This window comes from Lithobates pipiens, unplaced genomic scaffold (assembly GCF_037356315.1).
Source record: "Lithobates pipiens isolate NorthernLeopardFrog02 unplaced genomic scaffold, aLitPip1_a1.2 Scaffold_8, whole genome shotgun sequence".
In the NCBI taxonomy this organism is placed as follows: Eukaryota; Metazoa; Chordata; class Amphibia; order Anura; family Ranidae; genus Lithobates; species Lithobates pipiens.
Window position 1 is genome coordinate 480,198,341 of NW_027507903.1, and position 20,424 is coordinate 480,218,764.

At 42.8% G+C, this 20,424-nt stretch overlaps 1 protein-coding gene across 1 annotated transcript in view; it reads right to left on the reverse strand.

The window, feature by feature from the left end:
* The window catches only part of LRP6 (LDL receptor related protein 6), a 146,910-nt gene that overhangs the window by 89,817 nt on the left and 36,669 nt on the right, over nt 1-20,424 (reverse strand). The window contains exon 3 of the mRNA XM_077468806.1: nt 15,759-15,956. Coding sequence (XP_077324932.1) covers nt 15,759-15,956 — 198 coding nt within the window. The remainder of the gene's footprint in view (nt 1-15,758; nt 15,957-20,424) is intronic.

Sequence of the window (20,424 nt, forward strand, 5' to 3'; positions counted from 1 at the left end):
CTCGTTAACTATTCCAGTGCAGTTTCTGCCTATTCTGGAACCACACACACGCAACCAAAATACAATATGTGCCCAAACCTCAATTCCTGGGTAAAACAAGCCAACAAAAAAGGGAAAGGAAGATTTCCTAGGACAAGGAAATGGCCCATGACTCCATAACTTTAATTGTAAGTTCATTCGACCAGGGCTCACTTGGCCCCCTGTAATGTTTGCAGTGTGTGATCTGTATTAGAGATGGGCAACGTCATCAATTTAAGTGAACGTTCCATTTCAAATGAATCAACATGCACATCTTTGCATTGCTAAATCAAATGTTCTTTGGAGAGGAAAAAAAATAAATAAATACCTCGTTTGCCACAAATTCCTGCCGTTCAAAAAATCCCTCATATAAAACTCAAATCCTTGGCTAATATCAGATGGTCTCTGGGTACAAGAAATGCAGGAAGTCTATTCTTTTCGGACAGATACTGCCTGACACACGTACTAGGTAGAGGAGTTAAGCTGGTCATACATGGATATAAATATGGCAGGTTCAGCAGAGACTGGCACATTTTCTATCCATGTATGGGCATTGTGATCATACAGATCAACTTCTATAAAACCTCCTTGCTCGATCAGTGCTACAGGCTACAGCCTGCAATGCTGATCGGTGTATACCAATGGTGTGCGAGTCGGGGGGGGGGGGGTCCCCCATCCACATTGAGTGTGTAGATGAGGGAATAGTGTCAGATTTGTTTTCATTCAACCCACTGGTTGAATGCAAACAGGCCCGAATCATCTATGGGCAGCCCATAGATTCAGTTTTCGCTTGATTCCTTGGACAGTTGATGGGGGGTGGGGATTCCTCCCGTAGAGCTAATGGGTTGTCTCGAGGGGGGGGGGGGGGGTACAGGTAGCTGTACATGCTGGGAGAACACAGTGATTATTGCTAGCAGCTGTAGCTTCTGGTAATCACATGTAAAAATCTGACATGCTGGTTGAACCCAAGTTGAACGATGGATCAACTTGGGTACAATCTGCCTACCCATAGATGGTTATCTCAGCCTTTCCCTGCTGAACCGTCCGAGATTCAAACCATCTATGTCCAGGTTAAAAAGGCACAAATAGGCAGAGCTAGCATTAAATCATAAATTGAGCTGTCCTTGGGTGCATATACAATTACAAATTGTAAAATAATTAAAGCATGCTGATAAGATAAGCTCATTTGTAGTAAACAGCGCTGTGCTTTATAAAATGAGCCTTTTGCTAGCAGTAGAAAAGCCACGGTAAAGCCGTACCACTGTTTAATAACTGGGCTCCCAGGGCTCATTCACACCTGTGTTTTAGAGCAGACAACAGATTCCTGCAGCTGGTATGACAGGCGTATGCAAACAGATGAGGCAGGAAGCCTGTACAAAGCAATAACAGGTAGACAGGAGCTGCAGCTGTCCACCGCTGTTTTCACATTGAGCAGATACCTGTAGTTAGAGACAGATCTGTTCCCAACCAAAAGGTAACCACTAAATGTGTAGACATGAACAAACTGCGTACAAATGTAGTGCCTGTCATTGCTTTGTACAGGCTTCCTGCCACAGCTAGTCACATAAAAACAGGTCATTCCAGCCACAGGAATCGGCTGTCTGACCCAAAGCACAGGCGTGTATGAGCCATTAAAGCTGAACTCTAGGAAATCTGGAAATCCTCCCCTACAGTGCATACACTACAAGATTTATTGGTGGATTTCTGTCTAGGGGACTTGATAAAGCACTTCCACCTAGCTGATCCCCCGCCCCCCCCCCCCCCCCCACCACTATACTGTTCCCTGCAGATTCTTCTCCCCTTTGCTCCAACAGTCTAAGGCCTTGTTTACACCATCTGCAGAGACCTGATCAATGTCCGTACAACCAGTCAGTTGGGTTTTTCCCTATGTACCGTCTGAGCGATTCCCCATTCACTTCAAATGTATGAAAAGGAGAAAAAAAAAAGTGAATTTTTTTCAGTCAACCCGCTGGTTGAAGGATTAAAAAAATAAATAAATAAATAAATAAATAAAAAAAAGGTACATCAATCATCAATATTTGGACTGCCTTAGGTGTGCCATTTCCATAGCGACACATGATCTACACCAGAATTCTATGAGTCTGCATCACTGGAGTGGAACTGTCCACAAGAGGAATTAAATCCTACAGAACAGAGAAGAGGCTCAGCTAAGAGGTAAAATTATTATTCGTTTCATGCATAGAGCCACAGAGATCAGAAATTTGTCAATACCAAATCCGACAACACAAGCAAAAGACCATCATACTATTATTAATGATGATGAACAAATGTCAGATCCATTCTCACACGTGCAAAAAAATTCTGTAGGAGATGCAGTGTGTTTTTATTTTATAATGCAATGAATAAGGGATTTCTTCATCCAGAGTCATGATGTGAAGTGGGAAGAATTTGTTAATGGTGCATGTAATACAAATAATCATTTCCTGCTGGTACAGAGGTGGAGAGGCTAACAAGGACAGGAAGAGCAGCGGTCACACATCTATATAGGGTGCGATACCAATGTAAATAATTCTTTCTGGAAATAACCACCACAAAAAGCAAATTCTGACAAGTAAAAATCAAATCAATTGCTACCAACCCTAACCAGAAAACAATGCAACTTGGCTAAAGTCAACATAAAACTTAAAAATAAAATAGACAGATTCAACAGGGTATGCACAGTGCTGCTGAACAGCAACTATAATGCATTCACTCTTATATGTACGGATAGCCAGTGAACAGGCTGTAGGAATCTGCGGCTCAGGAGCACAATGGCCTAAACTTTTACATTTAGCAGCAGAGGGGAACCCACTAACGAGACAAACATCTTCTTCCTCAGAGTAAACATTTAACTGAGAACTTTGCTCCACTGCAGTGTCTTGCATTCTACAGACACACCATAGCTATTCCCAGGTATCCACATATCTACACGAGATGTTAAAAAGAGTCAATGAGCTATACAATAGTCACACTTTTTGTACAGAACATAGAGAAAACATTTCCAGCCAAGTCAGATGGCAACCAGAGGCAGATCCATTTGCTTCTAGTTATCTCTTGGATTGGCTTTATTTTCTTAATGGGTGAATGAATTCCATCACTCCAAACAGTTCAGAAAAGCTGGCAGCACTTTACACAGCAGAGCTGGCAGGAGCTCAGCAGTACTGTGTGTGCTGGGAGGGGGGATGGGTTGGGGGATGACCATTCCAGGCATCTCAGCAGCAAACACTGAAGAGCGTCACTATTCTTCAAACACTGACTTGGCAAATCTGAAACGCAGCCTTCTTAGGCCACAAAAACATTATTCCACCATAGAACGCCATGTTGGAAGGTCGGATCTGATGTGATTTTTGCATAAACTGCTTATTCAAACCTCAACGTTCAAGCTCACCCCCACCTCAACGTCCTATTAAAAAAAATCAGGTTCTACTGCACTATCATTCTAATGTGGTTTCATGATCTGGAGACTAAAGGGAGAGAGGTCTAAATCTCAGTAGGTACACACAGCACATGGAAGACCTAAACAGCATAGTGAGCTGACAGACAGCAAAAGTGATAATCTAATGCAGGGCAGTGTAGGAAGAGTGCCAAAACAGAATCAAACACTTAATCACACAAAATAGACATATACTTTGTTATTATAGCTATGTACTGGTCAGTTTGGCAAGATGTCTAACTTTGCTTTGAACCATTCCAAAATGTTATCATCAATGGAGGCACACGGTTAAAAAAAAAATAGTATTTTTAAAACCGCTTACCTGTAAAATAATTTTCTTTGATGTACATCAGGGGACACAGAGCCATAGCAATAACTATATGGGTTGTATCAGGTGCTAGACTCTGGCACCCCCCCCCCCCCCTTAAGGCGTGAACTTCCCCCATATAACCCCTCCCATCACTGGGAGTCCTCAGTTTTGTAGCCAAGCAATTAAAGTGTATAAGAAGAAGGGAGGGACCTCTGTAACCCCTGATGTACATCAAAGAAAAGGATTTTACAGGTAAGCCGTTTTAAAAATCTTAATTTTCTTTTCTTACATCAGAGGACACAGAGCCATAGTAATAACTATGTGTTATCCTCATGACCTTTAATATTGATTTAATAAAATTGGATAAACGTCTGCACTGAAGACCAAGTTGCGGTCTTACAGATCGGAGCCATAGAGGCCTGATGATGCACCACCCAAGAGGCACTAATCGCCCTGGATGAGTGTGCTCTTAATATGAGAAGGAAGAATTTTCTTTAAGCTGAAGCTTGATCAATTACTTGACAAACCCATCTGGAAAATAGTGGATCTTGACGCTGCCTGTCCATATATGGACCCTCTGGGAGTACAAACAAAACCTGTGTTTTGCTAACCTGAGCGGTCGCCTTTAAATAGATTCTGATCGCTCTTACTACATCAAGAGACTGTAGTGCTTTCTCTTCCCCAGATTAAGGCTTCTGGGGAGAAAGAAGGAAGCATAATATCTTGTTTTAAATGAAAACCTGTTACCACTTTTGGTAAGAATTCAGGATGAGGACATAAAACCACCTCATCCTTATGCATGATGAAATATGCCTCTTACAAGACAGAGCCATTAGTTCCGATACTCTTCTAGCAGAAGAAATGGCAAGCAGAAAAGATTCTCTTTTTTGTCAAAGAACCAAGACAATTTCTCGTAAGGTTCAAACGGCTGATTCAGCAAAGCCGAAAAGACCAATTTTAAGTCCTAAGGATTTAAAAGGTGCCTTGATAAGGTGATAAACCATGTTACCCCCTGAATAAGCTACGCACCAAGTGTGGGAAGCAAGAGGCCATAGGAAAAGACATTGACACGGCCTGGATCTGGCTCTTGATAAAAGTCAAGGCCAGCTTCATTTCAGATCCCATATCTAGGAATCCTGCCGATTGACATACTTCCTGGGGAGCCAAACCCTGGATCCATACCAAGAAACCTATGGCTTTCTAGATTCTATAGTAAGCGATTCTGGAAGCCGGCTTCCTGGCATTAGTCAAAGTAGACAATACTGAAGGAGATCACCCACAATCTTTTATAGAGTGGGATTCAACAGTCAAACCTGTTAAACTCCTTGTCCGTAAAGAGGGATGAAATACCGGACCTTGTGCAAGGTGGTCTGGCTATAATGGCAGAGTCCAAAGGACTTCTACTGCCCTCTTATGATCTGGATAAATGGAGTACCCCATCTGACATATTGCTAGGAAGATGTCGGGGTGAAGAGATCATTCTCCTGGATATAAATTGTTGGCGTCTCAAGCAGTACGCCTGAAATATTAAAATTGCCGATAGGCAAGGAGTGTTGTGTTCTGCCAAAGATAGAACATTATTCACCTCTTTTTTGGGCTCCACGACTTCTCGTGCCTCCCCTGGTGATTGATGTAAGCCACCGCCATGGCTCTGTCAGACTGAATCCTGTCAGGACAGTCCCATAACCTGCACTGCCTGAAACTTCCAACAAAAAAGTTGATGGTCTAGGTTAGTGGACCTTGCCTATGTCCCCTGGACAGAATCTTCTTCCAGGGCTACTCCCCAGCTTAGCTGAGAAAATCTCCCCTACCTTTCCTCGCAGCAGGGTTTATCAGAGATAAAAAAATAACATAAAAATAAAATAAAAAAAATCTACACCCTTCACGGTAGGCTCCGAGACCTTGAAAGGAAACATTCAGCAACTGGGGTACACTCAGGTAATCCTGCATTCCTGGACCTGCGAGAAGACCCTGCCAGTAAACTTTTATTGGCTTTACTACCAAAAAGTACTGGATCCCAGGGCCCAGCTTTAAAAGCATTCGCAAGCAAAACCTTGTGTCTTTGGATGACGAGGCCCGGGTACCATTCATTTAGTCCATTACGGAGACATCAGAATGGATCCGGTCAGGATGGCTGGCTCTCAAAGGATTACTGCCCGTGGAGCTCAGTACACACATCCTTACACGTGCCCAACACCTTAGACACTGGCGAAAAAACTGAGGACTCCCAGTAACGGAAGGGGTTATATGGGGGATGTTCATGCCTTAAGGGGCGTGCCAGTGTCCAGCACCTGATACGCCGATATAACCCACATAGTTATTACTATGGCTCTGTGTCCCCTGATGTAAGAAAATAAACTAGTGTATATTTTAACCACTTGCCGACCGCCGCACGACGATGTACGTCGACAGAATGGCACGGGCAGGCATATGGGCGTACATGTACGTCCCTGCCTTCCCGCGGGTGGGGGGCCCGATCGGGCCCCCCCCCCGGTGCCAGCGGCGGTCGGTATCCGTGCAGGAGCGATCCGGGATTCATTCATGGCCACCCCCTCGCGATCGCTCCTGACGAATGGGAGTGAAGCATTGCATCACTTCCTCTCCTGTAATGTAAACACAGGAGAGGAAGTGATGTAATCTCTCCTCCGTGTCGGTATTTTTCGTTCCGGCACCGAGGAGAGAGGATCGGTGAGTTGCACCAACACGACACTTCACAGTAGAACATGCCAGGCACACTCACACCCCCCCTTTACCCCCCGATCACCCCCCAATTACCCCTGCCCCCCCAGTCACAGTGACACCAATTGCATTTTTTTTTTAATTTTTAATTTTTTTTTGCATTGGTGTCATTTGTGACTGTAATAACTGTTAGGGCAGTTAGGGTTAGCCCCCTTTAGTTCTAATGTACCCCCCTAACCCCCCCAATAAAGGTTTAACCCCGTGATCACCCCCCGTCGCCAGTGTCACTAAGGCTGGGTTCACATTGCAGCGGTTTATGAGAACGGATGTGATTCGCACCGCACTGCAGTGCAAATCACATCCGATCTCTGTGCGATTCGAGTTCAGCCATTCGCCGCACCCGCCGCAAATTCGCACGGGACCCTTTTTTTGGTCCGCAGCAGAATCGGATCGCATGGGTGTTCACACCATGTGATCCGAGTTTGCAGATCGCACTGCGATATGCGAACTGATCTGGGGGTGTCATTAACATTTCACTGACACTCCCAGCAGTTCGCATAGGGCAGTGTGAACTGCCACCGGGAGGCATGCGATGCGGGAACCCGCCGCGGATTCGTGGCGTTCCCGCATCACTCCAGTGTGAACCCAGCCTAATAAGCGATCGTTTTTCTGATCGCTGTATTAGTGTCACAGGTGACGCTAGTTAGGCAGGTAGGTATTTAGGTTGGCCGCAGCTTTTTATAGCGCCAGGGACCCCCATATACTACCGCATAAAGCCCCCTGATTGCCCCCTAGTTAACCCTTTCACCAGTGATCACCATATAACTGTTACAGGCGACGCTGGTTGGTTAGTTATTTTTTATAGTTTCAGGGCACCCGCCATTTATTACCTAGTCTCACTAGTGTACCCCTAAATTTAGGGGTGTCTACTTTCCAAAATGGGGTCATTTGGGGGGGGTTTGTGCCATCTTGGCATTTTATGGCCTTCAAAACTGTAACGCCCTTAGAAAGCCTGAAGGCGGTGCTTGGTTTTCGGGGCCCCGTACGCGGCTAGGCTCCCAAAAAGTCCCACATATGTGGTATCCCCGTACTCAGGAGAAGCAGCAGAATTTATTTTGGGGTGTCATTTCACATATGCCCATGGCATGTGTGAGCAATATATCATTTAGTGACAACTTTGTGTAAAAAAAAAAAAAAATAAAAATTTTTTGTCATTATTCAATCGCTTGAGGCAAAAAAATAAAATATTCAATGGGCTCAACATGCCACTTATCAATTTCCTTAGGGGGTCTACTTTCCAAAATGGGGTCATTTGGGGGGGTTTTGTACTGCCCTGCCATTTTAGCACCTCAAGAAATGAGATAGGCAGTCGTAAACTAAAAGCTGCGTAAATTCCAGAAAACGTACCTTAGTTTGTAGATGTGACAACTTTTGCGCAAACCAATAAATATACAGTTATTGACTTTTTTTTTACCAAAGACATGTGGCTGAATACATTTTGGCCTAAATGTATGACTAAAATTGAGTTTATTGGATTTTTCTAATAACAAAAAGTAGAAAATATCTTTTTTTTTCAAAATTTGCGGTCTTTTTACATTTATATCGCAAAAAATAACAATCGCAGAGGCAATCAAATACCATCAAAAGAAAGCTCTATTTGTGGGAAGAAAAGGACGCAAATTTTGTTTGGGTACAACATTGCATGACCGCGCAATTACCAGTTAAAGCAGCGCAGTGCCAAATTGTAAAAAGACCTCTGGTCATTGACCAGCAAAATGGTCCGGTCTGAAAGTGGTTAATATGTATTTTCAACAAAAAAAAAAAAAAATGTACTATAGGTTTAAATGTGCAACAAAATAAAACCTGCCTCTGACCCCGTGTGCCCATTTCAGATGCTCACTGAACTGTGCAAATCTTTCTCAGTTTGCTGTCCAGGATTTCATTCACAGGGTCCCAATTTCACATACAAACTGTTACATATGCTTTGCCGATTTGGATTTGTGTCCCTAAATGATTTCATAAATGTCCCGCAAAGTATCTTGTGGCTCTTTAAAAATAGCTTCTCACAAATCTCTAGGCTGTATTCTCAAACATTAGCTAACCCAACAAAACCCCTGGCTGTATCCTGCGTAAGCCACAGCTACCTTAAACATCTGGGCACCATATGCATCCATCACCAATTTCTAAAGGCAATTCTGCCAGGACAGGGCTTTAATTTTACAAGCATTGTACATCAATAAGAAAATATGAATCTTATTTACAGTACATACTTTAACAGGAAAAACACACATTTATATAGAAGCACAAAGATTAACTTGAAACATCTGGACATGAAACCCAAATTAAAAAAAAGGAAACAATACAATATGGCAAATTTAAGTACTATGTGAGGATGCAGACCACAGATGCCCTTCAACCTCCTATATGCTATCTTTGCTAAATAGTTAAATAAAATTTCTGACAGGAAGACGCAAACAAAAAGCTACTGTAGAGAAACTGGTAGCCTTGGGCTTGTAAAGAGATCAGGAAATGATTGCTATCAGCATAATATCCTACAGCTGTGTAAACACAAAAGTCAGGCTGTTACACAGGATTACCAGTGCTGAATTTGTCACCCAATTCTCTTCATAACATCATCCTCCACATCAAAACCCTAACAAGGCCCCATCCATATAATAGGCTGAATACTGCACAAAATCACAATAAATCAGGTAAGTAGTGAGCGCTCTACCAGCGGTATCAAAACTTAACTCACTCAATATAACACACTTTTACCCCATTCCTGCCAAGGCCATTTTTAAAGGAAAGGTATAGCCAATATATAGTATGGATCACAGGAGTGCGGTTCATTCTGCAATCCAGCGGGCTAAAGCCCACTGTCAGCTGATGTCACTCAGCCAGTCCAGGAGTTGCAGCTTTTTTTTTTTTAAAGCCATACTTCTAGAGATGGACCAAATGGAAATTTGTGCCAAAACCAAAAATGAGTTTAATATATTCCTTTAAATTCTATGCATGTCTTCACACTGATTTGTTGTGCTTCTGTTGTGGTGGTAAAAATCTTGCTTGCTGCATTTTTGGTCAGTTAGGAAAACCGCACCTCCCACTGAAATGCATTGAAATGCAGCAAGAACACACAAGTGTTGAGCTGCACTTTTTGAGTCACACTACCTATGAAAGACAAGCACAGTAAAATCATGATAACATTTTCTGTACCATTATCTGCACTTTTTTCTCTATCGGCAAAATACAGAAAAAGCACTTTTGGCCGCCGAAATTTCAGTGCATCGCTTAAGTTTTCAGTGCTATCACACTTTGACTGACAAATCACTCAGTCATGCAACACTGTGCCCGAATAAAATGATTTTTGTTCATCTAAATCTACTAGTTAAAAACACTACCTTCTCCACGGATTAATAAGGCTGTTGTCTAAGGGTGACTATATCACTCCCTCATAAATACAGCAGGGGAGTGAAAGTAGGCACATGGACCCCTTTCACACTGGGGCGCTTTGCAGGCGCTACAGCGATAAAAAATAGCACCCGCAGAGCGCCCTGAAAGAGCCGATGCTGTGTCTCTAGTGTGAAAGCCCCGAGGGCTTTCACACTGGCGTGGTGCGCTGGCAGGATGCTGAAAAAAGTCCTGCTAGCAGCATCTTTGGAGCGGTGAAGGAGCGGTGTATACACCGCTCCTGCCCATTGAAACCAATGGGGTGGCGTTTTACCACCAGCACCCACCGCCCCAGTGTGAAAGGGGCCTCAGGGACAGGTGGCATGTTACTCGATCACCGGACAAAATAAAGGAATTAAAGCTTTAAAGAAACCCAATGGACCCGCATAATCCAATCTATACTTGTGTAAATGTGCTTAAGCAGTACTCTAGGACAAAAGTTATATCTTAAAGTGGTTGTAAACCCCACTTGGAAAGCCTATAATAACCGTCCACGTTTAGGGGGGGGTACTCACCCTGCATGTAGCCAGTGACATCACTGATGCATGCACTCTAAGCCCGGGCTCACACTAGCGTAATAGGCACCCTCACCACAGGTGTCGATCACATGCGATCTCTGAGCAATGCGAGTTCAGCCATACAGTTGTATGGCTAAACTCGCATTAGATGATTCGCACTGCAATCTGTAAACTAAACTGGGGGCGTCATCAACTTTGTTAATGATGCCCGCAGTGATTCGAACAAAGGCAGTGTGAACATCCTGTGGTAGAAGAGCGATGCTGGAATCGGTGCTGGTTTCCACATCGCACTAGTGTGAACCCAGGGACAAGGTCTGGAATATTGGGAGGAACTTCAAGCCGGAAACCAGGGCTCCAGCATGCATGCGCAGGAGTGATGTCATTGTGGCTCTGGTCAGTCACAGCACCTGAGCTTGTGAACCCGGAAGACAGACAGGGGGGGGGGGGGGGGACATGTCAGCCCTCTCAGCAGGAACCTTACAGTGCTGGAGGTCTTTGTTCCAGCATATTATGCCATTGCCTTGCAGGGGTTTTTTTTTGTTGTACATCCGGTTTACAACCGCTTTAAATCCCTTCTGAAAAATAGTAAGTGAACTGTTTGGACACTTCTGTTCCTTAAAGCGGATCTCCACCCTGAAGTGGAAGTGTCGCTCATCTGATCCCTCCCCCCCTCCGGTGCCACAATTGGCACCTTTCAGGAGTGAGGGGGGTTGCAGATACCTGGATTACCACTTCCGGGACAAGCTCGCCACAGACCACCGCAGATGCCCCGCCCCCCGTTGTGTTCTGGGAAACACACAGTTCCCAGGACACAGCAGGGACCAGTGGAGACGCGCAGCGCGTCTCACGCAGTAGGGAACCAGGCAGTGAAGCCGCAACGCTTCACTTCCTGATTCCCTGACAGAGGATGGCGGCGGGGGCAGCGGAGAGACGAGCGATTGCTCGTCATCTGCCGCCGACAACGCTGGACCCTGGGACAGGTAAGTGTCAATTTATTAAAAGTCAGCAGCTGCAATATTTTGTAGCTGCTGGCTTTTAATTTTTTTTTTTTTTTAAAGGTGTAGCTCCTCTTTAAGGGCTCATTGCACAGTTGCGGGCAGTAAAACCACACTGTTGAATTGCATTTTTACAGCCTTACCACCACTCCCCCTATAACTGGGAAGGCAGTGAGCAGAGGTTGTACAGTCACGATGCTTTAGATGGTAGCTACGGTAAGCATTTTCCCCATCAAACTCAAGCGAATGTCGCCAAACTGCAACCACGTACAACGCATACGGCTTCAGTACTGTAGTCCAGCATTTAGAGGGTTAAAGCAGACAGCAAGGAGGGGATACAATGCTTCCAATATTTAGAGAGTAAGAGACTGAGAACTGAGCGATCAGCAGTCATGTGATCGCTCAGTTCTCAGGCTTAGAGCTGGTGAGGGACAGTTGCAACATTAGACTAATGCTGCATCATGGAGGGGAGTATGTAATTTTGTTTTTATGAATTTCCACATTTCTTTAAAGTACTACTTTAATACAAAATGACAAACATTTGCAAATAAGCAGGCTTTTTCTTATACAGTGGACGGAGACATGATAGGTCTCCTCTGCATTATAGTTTTCTTACCTGCCTGTCCACACTGTACACATATGCAGCTCACGGTACAATTTTTGACATCTGTTGAGATGAACAAACCCCTGCACACAAGCTGGGGTGACGACACCTCAGATAATCAATAAGTAGGCAAAGATCAGAAACAGGAAGAAACCTGGGGAGAAGATTTAAGCACCTGGTGAGGGAGCTCTTGCACGCTGCATCATTGGAGTGAAAATGAGAAGAGTTTCATTTTAAGAACTACCAATGCTTAAAAAGGAGTTGTCAAGTCTCCAGATATTTAACCTTAATGCATTCTATGCATTAAAGGTGAAAAACCTGTGCTGTAGCTGCCCCCCAAAGCCCCTCTTTTTCTTATCTGATCCCATTCGTTCCAGCGATGTGTGCAAGCCCAATGGACGCAGCAGGACTCGGGTGCCTCCATGGAAAGCATCTCTCCATGGAGGCACTTGATGAAGAGGAGGATCGCGGCTGCTCCGTGCAAAACCCTAGCACAGGGCAGGTAAGTATATTTGTTATTTTAAAAAAAACCTTTACAATCACTTTAAAAGTGGAGTTTCACCCAAAAGAGGAAGCTCTGCATGTTCAACACCCTCCCCTGCTCCACTGCCACATATGCAACTTTTTGGGAGGAGGGGGAGTGTTTTTGACAGGTACCCGCTCCCACTTCCGGGTAAGATCACCACAAAGCAATCTAAAAGTTAGCAGCTACAAAGACATATGGTCAGGTTGGATGGATGTATTATTCATTACAGATCTCTACAGATTAAATGCCTTTACCGTAGAGACCAACACCACTCAAATAGTTGCATATTTCCCTGATACATCTACGCCTTGATCTTCCCTGTCTTTCTTACTTTCCTCACCAAAGGTTGTTTTCTTTTCTATCATTATCCATGATGTATAGCTCAACATGGGATAATACTTGTACAATGTCCATTTTTAATCGATCTTGGTTGGTGTTAGGATGCCTTTGGATTACTCCCCATGAATTGCCTTGATCTGTCCATATCTGCCCTGTTGTGCCCACGTTGACGATGGTGCAGGGTCGCATGGGACACGGAGGTGACTTTCTCTGGGGTGCATCCCAATATCCGAGCCTACTGTCTTACATTTGTTGTATTTGATACAAACATATACTGTTATGCTTACTGTATATGACTTTGTGGACTGATTCTCTTTTTACTATCCTACTACAAGTACCTTTTTGTACTGGCTATACCCATCATTGTAAATCTCAAACAAAACTATTGAAAAAAAAAAAAAAAAAAAAAAAGACAGAGCTCCCCTTTAATTCAGACAAGCAATTGAGCCAGTGCCACATGTAGCAAATTCAAGTAGTTATTACGATCGCCCCCTTCAAGAACCCATCGCTAGAGAACCAACAGATTCTTAAAGAATTACCGTCAGAGTAGGAAGCTGGCAGTAATTCAGATGAGGTGCGGCATGTCTGTGCTGAAAAGCTGTCATTAGCATGACTGCTTCCTGCACAGTGCTCTATCCCCAGCCCCATTCAGTTGTCACTCGGGATACTCCGCAGCTGAAAGCTAAAATTAAACAATGCAGCCAGACATAGTGGTGTCATCATTACCAATACATGGCAATGCCCATATCTGAGAAATGACTTGTGTACTAGAGTGGCTGAAGCCTGATGGGCAACTAAAACAGTTTCTCATCAGGTCTGCCTTCCTTTTGACTGAGAGTGCATGGCAGATTCCAAAGCCACTATTGAACTGAACAGAGTCTATGAATACACCCACTGCTATGTACTGTCAATCAACAGCTAGACAGACCTCATGGAGAACTAGTTTCTCAGTACCCCATCAGCCTCTGCACAGACCAAGCGACAAATGCAGTGACCAGGGATGGACGGAGTGCACAGAGGAAGTGTGGGCACCAACAGATACATGAATCGGGCTCAAACACTAAGACTTCCTGTGCTGCCAACTGACAGATTTCTAAAGGGTGTCTGACATGCTTAAAGAATTCCCCAGAAGGTGAGTTTCCATTTTCCTCTTTAATATGACAGTACCAGAGTATTTCTGGCTCCAAATTCCCAAGTGTATGGTGTCAAACCTGCCTACAAAATTTCTGGAGCAATACGAAAAACGAAGGAGAATTGGACTGCATCCGATCTGCATGACCTGTGAATCAAACCGGCTTTCTATGGAGGGGAGGGGGCTTATCGGAGTCTGCCCCAGATCAAAATCAAAATCATGCAGTATTGTGTACGTTTTTTTTTGATTAAGATGTGATCACCTCTAGTGTGACTGAACTGAAAAAATGTACAAAAATGCATTTTAAAAATACGTTCTTAGGGAGAAAGATTCACCCACTTAAGAGGGTTTTTACCTGAACTCATTTTATAAGGGCCTATGTTGACGGGGATTTCCATACAAATTTAATGTGCATTTCCACCTTTGCAGCCAAACTGGGATAGCATCTTCTGCTTAATATTTGTTATACATGATACCATTGCCATTCATATTGCATAACTCAAATATTTAAAAAATTGCTGCCCACTTGTTTGCTAAATTATACTATAAAATTCCTATTCGCTGGATCGGCTTTAAACGGGTCTCCATAGTAGTAACCCAGAAGTGATGAATTGACATCACTTCCAGTTTACCCGGATATCATTGGCACCATTTTCAAAAAATAAAAGCATTCAAAGACACTGATACTGGTTGAAGTGCAGAGAATGGATTTGAGGTCTTTTTGACCCTAGATACCTCCATAAATAGCACCCGTCACGTGCCTATTGCTGTCACAATGGATGTTTACATTTCTTGTGACAGCAATAAAAGTGTTTGAAAAATAAAATTAAAGCAACAATATAAAAATAAAATTAAGAAAAATAATACATTTAAAGTGCCCCCGTGCTCAAAGGCAAACTAATGTGTCGGTCTCACACGTGTTCAAACAACAATCACCCCACAGAGATCATGGGCAGTACTTATAATATTAGGCCTCTTTTGTAAATCTAAAGTGGTAACCTATAAGGGCTTTTAAAAGCGTCACCTATGTATGTAGCAAAATTTACATGGTTTGAAGCGTGACATGTTTGGTATTCATTTACGCTGCCTAACATAATTTACAAAAAAATGGGTTATGCATTGCGTTTTTTTTTTTTTTTTGCATTAAAATACAATTACCTGAAAACATGGGTTTGCTAAAAAGTTACGCAAATATCAGGCAACATAAAAAATTGCAACTACTGTCTTTGCATTCTACAAAGCCTCTGCCTTTAGAGCATATATAATGTTCTGGGGGTTTTGAATAATTTTATGGCCAAAAATGCGGATACATGTGTGGGAAAAAAAAATCAAAAAAAATCTGAGAACTAAAAATGTTGAAGTGGTCCATATATTTAAAAAAATAAAAATAAAAAAGTCCCGATAAAGTTTTCAACAAGTAGATTTCAATAGAAGCTGCCTATGGAGTCCCATGTATTAACATGCACCAAAGAAACAACTAGCAAACTAAGAAATGTACTTTAGTTTAAGGTATTGCTTTGTGAATGGGAAAAAACATAATGGTGGTTTCTAAAATTTGATTGAAGCAGATTAAATGCAGGTCAGAAGAAGGTGAGCTGCATGTCAAACCCTTCTGTAAATAAATCTCATGCCAAGCCAAGCCAAGGCCATTAGCACACCCCCAAAGCACTGACATGCCTTAAATGACATATTGGATTAAACGTCTAGAACAGAACACAGCTGAGAAGTCTGGCAATAAAAACAGCTCCAGCACTTACCGAAATGTACCATCCAGGTTGGACTTGTGGATGAAACTGAGTTTTGCATCAGCCCAGTAAAGCTTCTGCTCTTCATAATCCAAAGTCAGGCCATTTGGCCAATATATCTCAGAGTCTATAATAATAGATCGTTGTGTTCCATCCATCCCTGCACGCTCGATCTTTGGCACTTCACCCCAGTCAGTCCAGTACATGTACCTGAAAGACAAAAATTGTATGGTAAAACCAGTGAAAGAAGGTAGCACTGCATTTCACCTGGTTGACAGTAAAAAGGTACACAAGAACCATCAAGAAAGCACATACAACTGCAATACATAAAGCATTTGTAGATAAGTAAATGAGCACTTTAAATTCCAACCTGCTACAGTTTCCTCAAAGCTGAAGTTTAATCTGCTTATATTTTGCCCTTACTGGTTCCTCCAACTAGATAACACAACTGCTAGATAAAAATGGACCTTCAGACAGAACGCTAAATACACAAGATATCTGTGTGTATATACTGATTTATATTCTCTTTATGTATATAATAATATTCATCCACTGCCAATCAAATTTTATTTTTGTCCATACTGTGCTGAGATTTACAAAGCCCCGTCTGGTCTGGTTTTTATCTACTGCAATTAAGAAACACTAAAGCCTCATACACGATGAGAATATCGGACGAATGATCATTCGTTTTTTCCTGCATGCCATTTTCATATTGAAAACCAACAGGTTACTAAAGTTACAAAAATTCTCATATGGCAGAATACAATTTCGGAAGTGATGCAATGTATTGTATTCTTTTGCTTCCGAACATGCTTGGTCTTCAGATTTTATTCACGAACAAGCGAACACTGTACTGATTTGTTAACGTACAAGAATTTTTTTTGCATTTGTCCATTCTGATCATTTTGCATGACCTGTTTTAATTGGCTCTTGAAAGCTGTGTACCAACGATCAGAATATTGTGCGATTGTTTTGAAAACAGTATTTTTCATCAGATTTTCTCATTGTGTGCACTAGGCACATCAGTTTTGTCCCTTACTCAACCAGTATTCTGTCAGTGTAACCAGAAGAAGCAGCCTGATGAGCTTACCTGTCACTCTGCTCTCTTCTACTATCAGCATTTCCCTTGACAGCACATTCTTGACACACTGGAGCACACGCAGCCAACAACTTTCAATCCCGCTGGCCCCTGCTCTCACAGTGTTGCTCAACTAAAACTTCTGGTTTTCACAGAATGAGTTAAAAGAGAAGTATGGGAATATATATATATATATATATATATATATATATATATATATATATATATATATATATATATATATATATATATTATATTCCCTTTTTTTTTTTTATCGTACTTACCCAAGTGGATGCAGTATCAGTCCCCCACCAGCTCTAACCCTGAGAACCGAGCGATCAAACAGCACCGATCGCTTAGTTCTTACAGATCCCTGGCTAGAGCGCTGGGCTGTGGAGGGAGGCAGGCTCTCAGCAGCACGCTGAGAGACTGAGCTGGGTGACATTCCAGTGGGCGGATCGCAACTTCATTGTGATCTTGTCCGAGCCTGGACTGACACTGTGATGTCAGCAGACTTCAGCTGAAAACAGGTCACAGGAGTGAAGAACAAACTGCACTCTTCTGATCCACAGGAGAAGTACAGCTTTGGCTGTACTCCTGCTTTAAAGCTGAATTCTAGGTATGTGATTTTTTTTTTGGGGGGGGGGGGGGGGGGGGTAGTTACAGTGGTCTAGAGTTTCACTAATCAGCCACTCAGATGGCGAGAGCTAGAGACAGTTATAATCTAATTTGAATTGCTTTTCTGAAATTTTTTTTAGTCATGTGACTGGCACAGCACCAATCAGGACTGGCCAGACACACACTGTAGATAGCACACATCGGAGTAATAGAAGCCCCTCCCCAAAGATCTTTCCCTGCAGATGCAAAAGAACAGGGAAAGATCACGTGAGCACATAACAGTGCTGCAGGAATAAGGTACTTTAAAAAAAAAAAATTAAATAAAAGCACAGATAGATATAGATATATGAATACATCATGGCAATAATACTTCTGGTTTAGGATCACTTTAAAAGCATATAACTGTACAATGGAGCGCCTTGGGTTTTTTTATTCTCAAAAGCTGTCTGGTTAGGTTTCATAGCTTATAAATCTACAGTGTAGTACAGTAAGCACCGACATGAAAGAATACCAAGTCTGATCTGGCTGCATGTGCATAGAAAGTGTTAACATCACTTGTATATGAAGAATAGGGCTTGTCTCCAGTATTGGGATTATGTCACCAGTAAATGCCATAGACAATTACCCTTTGTTGCTGACAAAAAGTTCAGCCTTGAGAAGACAAGTTGAAACAGACAGTTGCGCCACCTCCAATTAGTAAATCATTAAAAGAAATCACCCAGCTTGTATAGTAAAACCGCAAAATTTGTTCTCCAATGAAAGAAAGAGCAACACAAAAAAGGCTCCTCCCACAGCCCCCAATCACCAAACAAGGGGTGGGGGTTGACAGAGAATTGAAAGATGAAATTGTAACTATAAAAAAAAAAAGAAGAAGAAGGGGGTGGGGGGGGGGGGGGGGTGCCGGTTAGGGCGGTCGGCAGACAGTTGTGACTGTTTTTAGTAATCCATGTGTGGTATTCCTGATCAAATGATTTTTCTCTTTTTTTTTTTTTTAGAAACAGAACATGCGAAATGAAAGAATAGTCTCTCAGTTTTAAACTGAATGGGTGAATTATGCAATACCACAAATGTCGTTCCATCCAGCTAATTGTTATGCAGAGAATATTACAAATACAAGATGTTAAAAATTACATAAAAAATAAAAAAAGGTCAACCAAAATAAATTTACATTGGCTGGGAACCCAGCGATGTACTTTTCTTTAAAGAGGAGGCATTCTAACGGTGGGCACCCACTGCGCATGTGCAATCGGCGCCGCGATTGGCCGCGCAGTCATCTGGGACCTGTCACGTGTCCCAGATGACTGACAGGAGGGAGGCGGCAGAGCGGAGCCCTTCCTGCACCAAGGGGAAGTGACGTCAGGAGCCCAGGCACTGAAGGAGGCAGACTACGAGGGACCCCCTAGCAACAGGCATTGAGAGGAGAGTTAAAAAAAATAAAAAATCACTGTGTTCCAAGTTCGAGCCAAGACTTCCTGTCTCATACCTGGAACACAGTCTATCTGATCGGTGCTCAGTCATTCAGAGAAAGTAATGTATTCCACAAACAATACAAAGCTTCCTCTCATTGGCTGAGTCAGAGGTCCTGATATCATCAGTCTCCTCTCTGACGCAGCCAATCAGAAGAAGCTTTGTATTTAATGCTAGAATACACTGCTTTCTCTGAATGACTGAGCACCGATTAGACTGCTGGCCTCAGCAACATACAGTTTATGCCACAGATCCAGCGGCCTCGCATGTTAAAAGGGACATAGTTTGTTTTTTTGTTAGCTATTCATACTTACCTAAATGGATGCAGCATTAGATTACATAAACGGCCAGGCGGGTGCTCTCTCCTGAGTGGACATTCAGGAATGTCCCTCAGCGGAGTGATCCCGATGCGCTTGTGTCACCCGGACACGGCACATCCTGGACAGCAGGAGGGCTCTGTGATTGGCCCTCCTGATCACGACAGCCATGTCCAATCACAACCATCATGTGATGGAAACACAGAGCCAGTTGCTAAAAAAAAAAAAAAAAATGGAGTCATGAATAATACCACCAAAAGAAAGCTCTATTTGTCTGAACAAAATTATAAAAATTTAATTTGGGTACAGCGCATGACCACGCAATTGTCATTGAAAGTGTGAGCGCTGCAAGCTGACAATTGATCTGGGAAGGAAGGGGGCGAAAGTGCCCTGTTTGGAAAGCAGAACATGGCATCCAGGCACAATCACTGCCGGCGAGGTTTGCACAGGTAACTTTATTCAATAGTTTTATACAAGACAAAAATCGGGAGATTTCTGGGACATAAACTGGTGTGAAAACTAGCTATCCAAACCCAATCCAAACAGAGAATGTATGAAAACAGACAACATGACAGAGCATGCCATTCTAGTCATGTGAACACACCTGCCCTTCACACATACTTCATGACAGGAAGAAAAGGACACGTTACAAATAAGGGGAGGAAAAATATAATTCTGAATCTGTGGCTATAGGGTCTCTGTATGATGAAAAGCAGTTTAAACTGGCAACTAAACTGGACATTTAATCCAGGGGTCTGAAACTGGATACCTACCTAGGCTAACATACAGTCTTTCACATTTGTTTTCAAAAGAACTCACTTGGCAACTTCCTGAACTTGCAGATGTAAACACCGACAATGACATCTTGGTTTAAGTGCTGTGTTCCCTAAATTGCCTTTTTTTAATAATCGTTTTAACCTTTTCATCCATTATATATTCGTGTTTCTGATCTCCTGCAGCCACTTCCTGTCTGACCTTTAGTACCACCAGCCCCTCCCCATTTAGATTGTAAGCTCACAGGAGCAGGGCCCTCCTAACCCTCTGGTATTGAATTGTATGGTCTCCCTTCATATTGTAAAGTGCTACGCAATCCGTTGGCGCTATATAAATCCTGTATAATACTACATGCACACTAGCTATAGCTAAAGGCATTTTTTAGGGTGCGTTTCATGATGGGGACAACAGTGGATCATATGTG